General features: G+C 48.4%; 1 protein-coding gene across 1 annotated transcript in view; it reads right to left on the bottom strand.

Moving 5' to 3' along the window:
* Positions 1-951: 951 nt before the first annotated feature.
* The window catches only part of AFG3L2 (AFG3 like matrix AAA peptidase subunit 2), a 57,578-nt gene continuing 45,200 nt past the window's right edge, over positions 952-13,329 (bottom strand). Inside the window, exons 15-17 of the mRNA XM_062201338.1 lie at positions 10,637-10,837; positions 6,678-6,872; positions 952-1,742 (exon numbers count right to left, since the gene is read on the bottom strand). Coding sequence (XP_062057322.1) covers positions 1,488-1,742; positions 6,678-6,872; positions 10,637-10,837 — 651 coding nt within the window. The 3' untranslated portion in view covers positions 952-1,487. The remainder of the gene's footprint in view (positions 1,743-6,677; positions 6,873-10,636; positions 10,838-13,329) is intronic.

The following is a 13,329-nucleotide window of genomic DNA, read 5'->3' as shown; positions in this document are numbered from 1 at the left end:
CCTGGGCTGCCCCTCACCCTTGTCTTGGAGCCACTTCAGAGGTGCCATTGGATTCTGGGTCTTCAGTCTGAAGCCGCTGTCCCCACCACAGCAGCAGCACACAGGCAAGGTGGTATAGCATTAGATGAGTAAATACTGGGCCAGCATCTTGCACAGCAAGTTGGGCTGCCAGCTGCAATGCTGGGATTCCCACATGCGGGTGCCAGTTCGAGTCCCAGCTGCTCCTCATCTAATCCAGCTCCCTGGTGTTCCTGGGAGGGCAGCAGAGGATGGCCCAAGTACTTGGGCCCCTCCACATGGGAGACCCAGTTGGAGTTCCAAGCGCCCGGCTTCAGTCTGGCTCAGTCCCAGCTGTTGTGTTCATCTGGGGAGTAAACCAGTGGATGGAAGACCTGTCTCTCCCTTTCTCTGTAACTCTGCCTTTAATATAAATAAAGCTTAGGAAAGAAAAAAAAAGTAAATAGTCAGAAACGCCAGTGTGCCTGCACTGGAAGCCTCCGGGCCGGCTCTGGCTTTTGCAGAAACACCCAAACTCCCTCCTCACAGAGCACTGCAGCGGTGAGCGAGACCACGCCGTGAGGTCAGAGATCCGGGCGCACGGCCCCTTCTCGGAATCGTCGACAATGGCTAGGAACGGTCAGCCAGGCCCACTGGGCCACATGCTGACTTCCAGGCCCACTGTGTCACCACTACGGGGGCAAAACATGTGTGGGGAAGACCTGGCAGAAGGGGCTGTCGCGGATTCTCACGGTGACCAAGCCTTGAGACCAACACACTCCACACCCCAGAGCCCAGCAGACACGTGGGACAGGTGAACACAGGTTACCAGTCCCCATGGGAGCTGAGAACCGGCAACCGAGGCTTGGAAGGATTCCTAACTTCTTACCGTTAGGTTTTCTAAAACATCCCACCAATGAACAGCAATTCTTTTTTCAGAAAAAAAAAGTACAGTGTTCACATTTTATTCTGCTGTAAAGAAGCCGTATTTACACAATACAATCATATTTTTAAATATGTTACAGCTTTCTGTAGAAAACCATTCCATTAAAACAGCAACAAGTAATCCGGATTCAATCTTTAAAATACAAGTCAAATCAAAATGTTCTCATCAGGACTCTGATTTAATTTCACATCCCATCTGCAGAGGGAAACAGAGTAAAGGAATGAAGAGTGGCCGGTGAGCAAAGGGCTTCTCCCGCACGGTCGAGCCCCACAGCGAGTCGCCCCTGCCGACCGTGGCTGCGCTTCACCTGGGTGCCGCGGGGCCGCCTCCACTGTGCCAGCCGAGGTCTGAGAGCTCCTGAGGCTAGGGGAGGCGCGGGTCCCCCGGGGGCCTCTGCAAAGCTGCCCGCACCCCTGCAGTCAAGGGCCAGGCACTTGTCTCCCCCACCACGTGGGCAGGCCCCCAGCTGGCTACCACCAGCCCAGCAGGTTCTCACTCTGCCGCGCCACAGCTGACACGGGGTAGCATGGGCAGCACGGAGGGCTTACTGAAACGGCCTCCACGCCTGCATCTGGTTGGCGATCTTCTCGCCGGCCGGCGGCTCCTCCTTCTCCTTCTCCTTCTCCCGCTCTTTGTTCCAGTCCTTCAGGCCCTCGGGAAGCGAGGTGTCCTCATCCAAGCTGCCAGTGCCTTCTACAAATTCTTCGTAAGTAGATTTTTCTGCAAATGGTCTGGGGCCCAGGAGCTCAACCATATCGTTCTTATCTAATACTTCTTTTTCTAACAGCAGCAGAGCAACCTGAAAAGTGAACCATGTGCATTAAATACAGCTCCTCAGCAGAGTCTGTTCAAAAGCACCCGCGTTTATACTTCTAGTCGACCCCATCCAAAAAAGGATGAGACCACTGAAAAATGTCTCACACAAGAGGTCACACTATTCGAGCAAGATGGACAGAGTCCTGGAAACAACGTCTCTCCCTCGGTAGCAGGAGGCCGCACAGGCTGTTCATCGGTGACTGCGCGCCTCGAGGGGAGGAGGAGGAGGAGGAGGCTTTTTTCCTATCAACCTCAGAGATACATACTTCAGTGAAAAAACCAAGACACACAACGTGTACAGTATGCTATGTTTGTTTCTTAAAAAGAGGGAAGAATTCATTTTTATGTGATGTTCAAGCAAAATAATCAGAAGGCCATTAGCCCGGGGCAGTTTCATACCTGGAACCCTCACAAAGCAAGGCAAAGTGTAACTTAGAGGCATTCCTTACAACTGATTTCACTTTAAATGAAGCATCAGCAAACACAGGCAGTCACCCGAGCGGATCTGGTGTGTACCCGCGCTCCCACTGGATCACACCCAAATAAGGGAAACGCCCAGCAGGAGCCAATCAAGTGGTGTCTTTGCCTCTGTGCTCAGCCTGAAGTCTCTCGCTGCTCCCACTGCTGGGGCAGAGCTCTCTGAACTTCCTGTGGCTCTGAGCGCTGCCTGTCTCATGAATCATTCTTTGCTCAGATCAACTGGTAAACTATTTTTGTCTAGTTTCTATTGTACAGTGTGTTTCCATACGTAAATTCTCAGAGCATGCATAAGAAAGTTAAGTGGTTTTATGGAGGAAACAGGCTGGGGGCAAGAATGAAAATAGGGTGAGCAGTAAATAAAAAGTCAGAAGGGAAAAAAGGGAAGTACAAGGCAGGGACCCAAAGTGAAACCAGGAAGGTTAGTGTGAAAACAGGGATCCTGAAGTCCTTTCTGATCATTTCCTTTGCTGAACCAAAACTGACACCACATGTTCTAAAGGCTACAGGAAAAAAGACTGCCTGGCATCAGACCAAGGAATAGTGTTTATGTGAGATCACTGACTATTAGAAAGAAAGTAAACTGTTTAAATCATAAATTTATCTCACAAATAAATTTATTGAGGTAACTCCTTACTTAGAAATTTAACCTATCTGTAGGTTACAATAAATGCTATATGTTATAAAAGATATAAAGTAATGGAATTTTTTTTTTTTTTTTTTTTTGACAGGCAGAGTGGACAGTGAGAGAGTGAGAGAGAGAGACAGAGAGAAAGGTCTTCCTTTTCCGTTGGTTCACCCTACAATGGCCGCCGGCGTACCGTGCTGATCTGAAGGCAGGAGCCAGGTGCTTCTCCTGGTCTCCCATGGGGTGCAGGGCCCAAGCACTTGGGCCATCCTCCACTGCACTCCCTGGCCACAGCAGAGAGTTGGCCTGGAAGAGGGGCATCCGGGACAGGACCGGTGCCCCGACCGGGACTAGAACCTGGTGTGCCGGCGCCGCAAGGCGGAGGATTAGCCTAGTGAGCCGCGGCGCCGGCCAATTTTGTTCTGTTTTTAAAAAACTTTATTGCGGGGGCTGGCAGTACGGCATAGCAGGTTAAACTGACACCTACAACACTGGCATCCCATATGAACACTGGTTCAAGTCCTGGGTGCTCCACTTCCGATCTAGCTACTTGCTGATGCACCTGGGAAAGCAGCAGACAGGCACCCATGTGGAAGACCTGGATGGAGTTTTGGGTTCCTGGCTTCGGCCTGGTCCAGCCGTGGCTATTGCAGCTATTTGAGGAGTGAACTAGCAGATGTAAGGTTTCTCTCTGTTCTTCTTCTACCTCTGCCTTTTAAATAAATAAAGAAAAAAAAAAAAAAACTATTGCAGAGGAGCCTGTGCTGTGGGGTAGCATCCCACATAGGCGCCGGTTTGAGTCCCAGCCACTCCCCTTCTGATTCAGGTCTCTTGATATGCCTGTGAAAGCAGTAAAAGATGGCTTAAGTCCTTGGGCCCCTGCACACATGTGGGAGACCCGGAAGAAGCAACTGTCTTTGGATCGGTGCAGCTCTAGCTCTTGTAGTCATTTGGGGTGTGAACCAACAGATGGAAGACCTTTCTCTCTGTCCCTCCTCTGTAACTCTACCTCTCAAATTAAATAAATAAATAAATAAAAAGAAAAGAAAAAGAAAGGAAACCACAAAGCTATTGCAGAATTTTTTTTTTTTAAAGATTTTTTTATTTATTTGAAAGGCAGAGTTAGAGAGAGGCAGAGAGAGGCAGAGAGAGAGAGAGAGAGAGAGAGAGAGAGAGAGTCTTCCATCTGCTGGTTCACTCTCCAAATGGCCGCAATGGCCAGAGCTGCGCTGATCTGAAGCCAGGAGCCAGGAGCTTCTTCTGGGTCTCCCATGTGGCAACCATATAGGATGTTGGCACTGCAGGCGGTGGCTTTACCCACTAGGCCACAGTGCCGGCCCCAGGCTCAGGTTTTAACCCTGCTGTGCCACAGCACCGGCCTGCAGATTGGTTTTTGTGAGTAAATTTTAGGCAGAGGCACTGAGGAATGCTAACTGGTCACCCTTATTGTTCTGAAGCTTGGCCAACTCCTTGTCACCCAAAGTAACTGCGGCAGAGTTTAGAAGGCTCCGGGGCAGCCCCCTCTTCTTAATGGACTCCCTGTCTCCCGGCTGATTCAACATTATTCTTCACATGGTTAACTGTCTGATGGACCAGGAAGTACCTGGGACTCTACAGCGTTTCAAGAGCCTCACCTCATTAGACCAACTTCCCTCTACAGTTCTCTGCTACACAGTCGTGCATGCCCTGGGAACTTGGAAGGCTGGAGCCGCTCCCGCATCTCCTCTGAGCAAGGGACTCCATTCTGAGTCACTGCAGACCTAGTAACCAGAGGGAGCTCGCTGCCTTGCTTTCAACGTCGGGCTACCTGTCGGCCTGGCCTCTGTGCGTCATCCAGGAACATGGACCACTCACACCTCTTCTCTGGCCCTGGCCCCCACCTGTGGCTGCCGCTAGATGCCTCACAGCCACTCGAAGGCTCTTTCATTCTCTGTATTTAACCAGTAATCTGAGATTTCTCGGATCTGCCTTTGCCCTTTTATTTCTGTTGCCACCACCAGCAACCTCTGACGGATGTTAAACAGGCCTGCCACAGCCCCTGAACCGGTCTCTGCTTTCCGACTGTGTAGGCATGCTGTGGCCACTTTATTTATTTATTTATCTTCCCTGACTCCCTCCCCCCCCCCCCCCAAGAAACCTTTTATTTAAGAAATACAAACCTCATGCATTTCATAAGTACAACTTTAGGAATATAGTGATGCCACATTCTTTTTAAATGATAAAGTTTAAGGGGCCAATGCTGTGGCACAGTGGGTTAAACTGCTGCCTGTGATGCTGCAATTCCACAAGTGCTGGTTCAAGTCCTGGCTGCTCTGCTTCCAACGCAGCTCCTGCTAACGCACCTGGGAAATTAGTGGAAGATGGCCCAACTACATGGGCCCCTGCACCCACACGGGAGACCCGGATGGAGTTTCACGCTCCTGCCTTCAGTCTGGCCCAGCCTCGGCTTTTGCAGTCATTTGGGGAGCAAACCAATGGATGGAAGATTTTCTCTCTTCTTCCCCCCTGTAACTGTGCAATTCAAATAAAATAAAAAAAACTTTCAAAAAATGATAAACTTTAATCCTAAGGATTCCTTTCTGGACTACTATAAAAAAAGTGGGTTTCTAATTTCTGGATTACGATAAAACAAGTGAGTGGGCTTCTATTTCTTTCTTTTGTAAGTCTTTTTAATGTATTGGAAAGGCAGAGTTACAGACAGGTCTTCCATTCGATGGTTTACTCCCCAAATGGCTGCAATGGCTAGAGCAGGGCTGATCCAAGGCTAGGAGCCATGAGCTTCTTCTGGGTTTCCTACTTGGGTGCAGGGGCCCAAGCACCCGGGCCATCTTCCACTGATTTCCTAGGACATTAGCAGAGAGGTGGATTGGAAGAGGAACAGCTGGGACACAAACCCACACCCATATGGGATGCCAGCGCCATGGGCGGAAGCTTAGCCACTATGCCATAGTGCTGGCCCTCAATGCAGGATTCTATTTCTAAAACTGTTCCTCAATTTCCTACCAGCTCTGGGGGCCCGGCCCAGGTGCTCTAAGATTATGTCACATAGGATTGGGTCTGCTCTCCTCTGCATCTCTACCCACCTGGCTCCTCTTCCTCCCCCTCCTTCATTGTTGCTTACCAACCTATCTGTCAAGGCACAAGTCAAGCTGTGGCTTAGCCAGAGCCTTCCTGGCAGATCTCTCCTGCCTTGGGGCCCCTGCTTCACGCTTTCAGTGCTTCAGGGGCACTGGTGCTCTCCGGTAACACCTGACACCTTAGTGACAGACGGCACGGATTCTTCTGGAACTGCCTAGTCCCAGGCACGCCAGCAGCCTGCTTCTCTGAACGCCTGCTGATTCTACATCATTTCCTAGAATTTACTTTTCTGTCACTTGCATTAGGCTGTGCCCCCCATTGTAGGTGGGCTCAGTTGAGGAACAACATGAAAAACAAAGCACGTTCTTCATGGACGCTCACAGCCGAGCCCCAGGGAATCTGCCTGTACCAACTTCCTACTTAGCTAAATTGGTGGATTCTTCTGTTTGCCCTTGTATCATTCACTACCTACTTACTCCACAAGTGAAAAACAGCAGTAAATTCCAAGCAGGCAACAGACTTCATTAACAGCTCCCTGGGGTTTCCATGCAAAGCCACTAAAGCCAGGCTAGCGTCTGCTCCAGCTCGTCACAGTTCCATTCCTTGTGGATACAGAACAGATCCAGAACAGCAGATGGATGAACCCAAGGGTTGGACAGAGAGGGAATTCTGGAGTCTAGACACCAAAGAGGCAATCTGTCACTGCATAGAGATTGTTTATACAGCTGCGCCTACCTTCTCCACATCAGCTTTCTTTTCCGTAAGAAGCGCTACTGTTCTCTTGTAAGCCTCGTTAATAAGTATTCGCACTTCATCATCTATCAGTCTTGCGGTGGCTTCACTGTATGGCTTCTCCAACACCATGTCGCCCTGGCGCGGGAGGTCGAAGGAGATCTGCCCGACCTTCTCATTCATGCCAAACTGCACGATCTGGAAAACAAGGTTCGCAGGATTACTCTCTGACCTGGTAAAACTGCCCCGGGACCTGGGGCTGGCTACGGGGACAAGGCATCCTGTGTAGCTATGGGCTGCAGTGGCAGCGTGCTGGAGACTCCCAAGCTGGAGCAGAAACCACAAACCCACAGACAATGCGGCAGAGACTCCCAGCAGTGACAAGGCCTGAGTGATCTAACTATCCATGTGAGGGGAGGCACAAAGCCCACCCACGCCGCCAGCAGGTTCTCACCAGGGGGAGAGCTTGCCACTTTGGAGGATAAGCAGCACCGCAAGGGGTGTCTGTCTGCATTTGTCCAGTGTACTAAGTCTGTGGGCCAGGGGACAGTGTGAGGCTGATCCAGTCTGGACTCAAAAGACCCTGGAACTGACCAGCAGCATGCCAGGAAGGAGCTTCTGGGAGTAAACCTGAACTAAGGAGAAAAGAGAAGGCCCAGGGGCCGGCACTGTGGCGTAGCAGGTAAAGCGGCCGCCTGCGGTGCCGGCATCCCATATGGGTGCTGGTTCAAGACCTGGCTGCTCCACTTCCGATGCAGCTCTCTGCTATGGCTTGGGAAAGCAGTAAAAGATGGCCCAAGTCCTTGGGCCCCTGCACCTGCGTGGAAGACCAGGAAGAAGCTCCTGGCTTTGGATCAGCACAGCTCCAACCGTTGTGGCCAACTGAGGAGTGAACCAGCAGACAGACCTCTCTTTCTGTCTCTCCTTCTCTCTCTCTGTGTAACTCTTTTAAATAAATAGACAAATCTTAAAAAAAAAAAAAAAAAAGAAAAGAAAAGAAAAAAAGAGAAGGCCCAGACAAGAGCAGGGATGGTGAGAACAGAGCTGGGGAAGCTGGAAAAGCAGGAAACCCATTTCTAGCACTTCAAGAAAATGAAGCAGGAACCAAAGCCAGGACACTAGGAAACCTGCCCTAATCACTTCCCTCCTAAGGGATCAGGAAGACAAATTTCATGTAAAAATGGGCAGTAGAAAATCCTTATAAGTTAAGAAAAAGAGTAAGACGCAGAATAGTATCTCCACAGATGAAAAGAGCAGTGTAAAAAGGTCCACAGAAGAGGTAAACCGTGACCTACTACTTCAATAACAGCTCAAGGACTCGGGAAAATGCTAGGAAATATGAAAGAACTATATAAACTGGAAGTAGAAAACTCAGATGAGGTGCTGGAATGCAGAGAAAATTACATAAAAGAACAATTATTTTTATAATTAAGTTTAAATTAGAAAGAAACAAGGGCAAACAATCCTAAGAACTATTGCCCTCGAAGAACTATATAGTAATGGCCAGAGCTGCAGCTCACTAGGCTAATCCTCCACCTGCGACGCCGGCACACCAGGTTCTAGTCCCGGTCGGGGCGCCGGATTCTGACCCGGTTGCCCCTCTTCCAGGCCAGCTCTCTGCTGTAGCCCGGGAGTGCAGTGGAGGATGGCTCAGGTCCTTGGGCCCTGCACCCCATGGGAGACCAGGAGAAGCATCTGGCTCCTGGCTTCAGATCAGTGCGGTGTGCACGCTGGCCACGGCGGCCATTGGAGGGTGAACCAATGGCAAAGGAAGACCTTTCTTTCTGTCTCTCTCACTGTCCACTCTACCTGTCCAAAAAAAAAAAAAAAACTATATAGTAAAAAAAGACAAGTCAAATTAAAAAAAAAACAACAACTTTTAATGAGGCATTAAGAAGGATTCACATGAGGCAGGCATCTGGCCTAGCAGTTAAGATGCCCACATCCCGTATTAGAATGCCCAGATCCGGGGCCGGCACTGTGGCACAGAGGGTTAATGCCCTGGCCTGAAGCACCAGCATCCCATATGGGTGCCTGTTTGAGTCCTGCCTGCTCCACTTCCAGTCCAGCTCTCTGCTATGGCCTGGGAAAGCAGTAGAAGATGGCCCAAGTCCTTGGGCCCCTGCACCTATGTGGGAGACCTGGAGGAAGCTCCTGGCTCCTGGTTTCAGATCAACACAGCTCCAGCTGTTGCAGCCAATTGGGGAGTGAACCAGCGGATGAAAGACCTCTCTCTCTCTCTGCCTCTCCTCTCCTCTGTGTAACTCTGACTTTCGAATAAATAAATAAATCTAAAAAAAAAGAATGCCCAGATCCAACACCCAACTTTGGCTACCAATTCCAGCTTCCTGTCAATATAGACCCTGGAAGATAGCTGGGTTCCTGCCACCCACAAGGGAGAGCTGGATTGAGCTCCAGGTCCGCAGCTTTGGCCTAGTCCCAGTGCTGGCCATTCTGGTCATTTGGGGAGTGTACCAGTGGATGGGAGTATGCTCTTGTTCTCTCAAATAAATATAAACTTAGGAGGGAAAAAAGGATTTGAGAAGATGACAGACACAGAAGACAGGCAAAGAGGAACTGAGAGATGAATGAAGTTGACGAAGACAGGCATACATACACATCAAGCTCAAAGACTCTCCTGGACTCCTAGAATGACACTCACTGGAAATAATAGTCTGACTTCAGAATCAATCCTTAAGGCTTCCTGTTCTGGCTGAAAGGCCTGTGAGAACATTTCAGGCATTGTGGCAAAAAATATCCCACACGAAGGATCTCTGTGAGACCCCAGTGGAAAGAAGGGGCCATCAAAGAAGGATGTACTTTTCTCTGAAGGGAGGAGAACTTCCACTTTGCTTATGGCTGTGTCCAAATACTGTTAGAGTCTGTGGTCACAGAAGGCTTCTATAGCCTCGGCAGCTCATGGCAAGAGCATCAGGTGATCACTGACGTCATAAATAAGAGTGTTAATTGTTAAAGGAACAATGGAAGTCACTGTGCACTTACTCCCCATGTGGGACCTATGTCCTTAATGAGTTGTATGATGAGAATTAAATGCAAAACTTGTTCTCAAACAGTACTTTATACACTGTGTGTGGGTGTGGGTGCGGGTGCAAACTGTTGAAATCTGTACTTAGCATAGAGTTGGTCCTCTGTATATAAAGTTAAACTAAAAATGAACCATAATGAAGAAGGGGATGGGAGAGAGAGTAGGAGGTGGGATGGGAGTTGGGGTGGGAGGGCGGCTATGGAGGAAAGAACTGCTATTTTCCTAAAGCTGTACCTATGAAAAATGCATTCATTAAATAAAAGGTTTTTTTTTAAAAAAAAGGTCTGCTATTTGCATATGTACACTCCTGTGGTAAAACTTAAAGAAAACAGGGGCCGGTGCTGTGGTGTAGTAGGCTAAGCCTTTGCCTGCAGCGCTGATATCCTATATGGGCGTTGGTTAGTGTCCCAGCTGCTTCTCTTCCAATCCAGCTCTCTGCTAATGAGCCTGGGAAAGCAGCAGAAGATGGCCCAGGTGCTTGGGCCCCTGCGCCCATGTGGGAGACCTATAGGAAGCTCTTGGCTCCTGGGTTCAGACTGGCCCAGCACCAGCCGTTGCAACTATATGGAAAGTGAAGCAGCGGATGGAAGACCTCTCTCTTCCTCTGTTTATAACTCTGCCTCTCAAATAAACAAACAAAATCTTAAAAAAAAATTTAAGAAAATAGAATGATAACACCAAAGCAGGAAAGTGGTCACTGCCAACAAGAAAGGAGGGAACTGTGAGAAGGGACAGGTATCATTTATAACCGAACTTCAGCTTCTGTACATACATTTTATATATTCAGGAGTAAATTTTATCTTCATATATTTTGATTTCTTTAAAATGGATTTAAGAAGTGATCCTTGCCCCCAAAGCCCAAACCAGTGAGACACAGCACACCATTTCAGAGCCCTAGGGGGTGTCAGGGACTCACCTGGGCATAGGCGCTCTGAGTCACTTTTCTCAGGTCGTCCTGAGCACCCGTGGTAATTCTCCCAAAGAATATTTCCTCCGACACACGGCCACCTAAAGTCATGCACATCCTATCCAGGAGCTGCTCCTTGGTATACAGGTATTGTTCTTTTGGTAAATACTGAGCATAACCCAATCCTTTGCCACGGGGGATGATGGATACCTGGTAAGTGGAAAACACACACAGCGCTGAAGCTCCCACTACCAAATGTACACCCCATCAAACTGCCTGCAGATAAGTCCAGCACGGCAGCAGGCCAGGCCACCACCCCAGGGTGACAGTACCCAGCAGCAGGGATTTTTTTCAGGATAACTTCAGAGTTCTAGGAAGTAATTTTTGTCTTCCTGATTTACTCAGTTTTGACAAAAGGAGCCCCTTCTGGCAGCAGGACATCATGCAGGCTGGGCTCAACTCACATGGCCCACACGGCCACATGGCCAGGCGCGCCACGTGCTCAGCAGTTGCTTTTCCTATCCTCTTTTTGCAATTAAGTAAATTTGCTTAATTTTTTAAAAATCAACTTTTTGAGAGAATTTATATATATAAATCACCCATTTTAAGTACATACTTTAATGGGTTTTGACAAACATAACCTCTGATCCCACTGAAGATGTAAAACATTCTCATCGTGCCCAAAAAGTTCCCACACACCCTCTGTGGTCAATCCTTTTGGTCCCAGTCCCAGGCAACTGCAGATTTGCTTTCTGCCCCTGTGAGCAAGGCCACAGCTCCTGGATTTGCATACAAATGGCTCGTACTTTCCTGGGCCTGGTTCCTTTCCCTCTCTGTGGTTCATGCTCACTGCTGCGTGTAGCTCATTCACTGTTAATGCTGTATGGCACTCCGCTCAATATACTACACAATGCTTCGTTCTGCATGGACTTAGGGCTAGCTTACTGATATTCTAAGTAAAACAGTAACAGTCTTTGCATGGGCCTCTATGTTCATTTCTGATTGCCTGCTCATGTGGAAGTGTTTATTGACCTTTGCAAGAAATTGCCACACCACTTCCTGAAATGGTTGTACCATTTTACGTTCCTCCATGCAGAATGCGTCACATCTTTACCAGCCCTTTTTTATTTCAGCCATTCCAATGAGTGTGTTTTGGTATCCAATTATGGTTTCACTTGCATTTTCCCGTGACTAATAATATGACCTTCACATGCTTACTGTTTTCTTTCACAATATGTTACAATCCTTTGCCCATGGTTTTACCAAGTTGCTTCTTTGCACTCTTGAATTGTTTCTGTATTTCAGATACGTGTAATTCATTGTATCTGTACATGGCAAACACATTCCAAGTAGGTGGTTTGCCTTCACTTTCTTAATGGTATCTTTTAAGAAAGTTTTAAATCTGATAAGATCCCATCTACCTCTTTTGTGGTTCATGCTTTTTAGGCCCCAAGAAATTTTTGAAAACTTAAGGCCACAAGGACTTTTACCTGCTTTCTAGAGAGGCTTTAAAAGGTTTAGCTTTTATGATCTACTTTGAATTACTTCGTATTTCTAGGAGGTAAGGTCAACATTCACTTTTTTTCCTTATGAATACTGAGTTGCCAGAAATCCCTGTTGATAAGACAGCTCTTCCTTCTAGAATTACCTTCGTACCTCTGTTGAGAATCCAGAAAGCGTGAGTGGTCCCTTTCCACACCCTACTGTATCTTACTGACCTACATGCCAATCCTTTCTTCATTATGGTGGCTGTGCACTAAGGCTACAGTCAGTCAGTGAACACTTGAAGTTAGCAGTCCAGGCTATTTTAGTCCCTTTGTAGTTCCATAATCTTTTTTAAAGATTTATTTACTGGAGCCGGCGCTGTGATGTAGCGGGTAAAACCATCACCTGCAGTACCTGTATCCCATATGGGTGCTAGTTCGAGTCCCACCTGCTCCACTTCCAATCCAGCTCTCTGCTATGACCTGGGAAAGCAGTAGAGGATGGCCCAAGTCCTTAGGTTCCTGCACCTGCGTGGGAGACCTGGAAGAGGCTCCTGGCTTCGGATTGGCACAGCTCCAGCTATTGCGGCCAATTGGGGAGTGAACCAGCAGATAGGAGACCTCTCTCTATGCCTCTTCTTCTGTGTAACTCTTCCAAATAAATATTTTTTTTTAAAAAAAAGATTTATTTATTTATGTGAAGGTGGAGTCAGAGAGAGGGAAGGGAAGAGAGACAGGTCTTCCTTCTGCTGTTATTCACCAGATGGCTGTGATGGCCAGAGCTGGTCTGATCCAAAGCCAGGAGCTTCCTCCAGGTCTCCCAGGTGGGTGCAGAGGCCCAAGGACTTGGGTCATCATCCACTGCTTTCCCAGGCACACCAGCAGGAAGCTGGATCGGAAGTAGAGCAGCCGTCTCGAACTGGTACCCATATGGGATGCCAGCTTGTCAGAGAGCAGCCTAACCTACTATGCCACAGCGCTGGCCCCACTACTACACTTTCAATCCAGCTCGTGGAAAGGTAGAAGAAGATGGCTCAAGTGCTTGGGTCACTCACATGTGAGACCCAGATGGAAGTTCTGGGTCCTTGCTTCAGCCCAGCCCAGCCCCAGCTGCTGCAGCCTTGGGGGAGTGAACCAATGTATGGAAATTCCTTGTGTGTGTAAATAAATCTTAAAAAAAGAAAAAATACAACTGTTCTTGAGCTCTGCAAGGCTACT

This window comes from Lepus europaeus, chromosome 9 (genome assembly GCF_033115175.1).
Source record: "Lepus europaeus isolate LE1 chromosome 9, mLepTim1.pri, whole genome shotgun sequence".
In the NCBI taxonomy this organism is placed as follows: Eukaryota; Metazoa; Chordata; class Mammalia; order Lagomorpha; family Leporidae; genus Lepus; species Lepus europaeus.
Note: the sequence above shows the minus strand (reverse complement) of the source record. Positions and strands in the feature narration are given on the sequence as shown.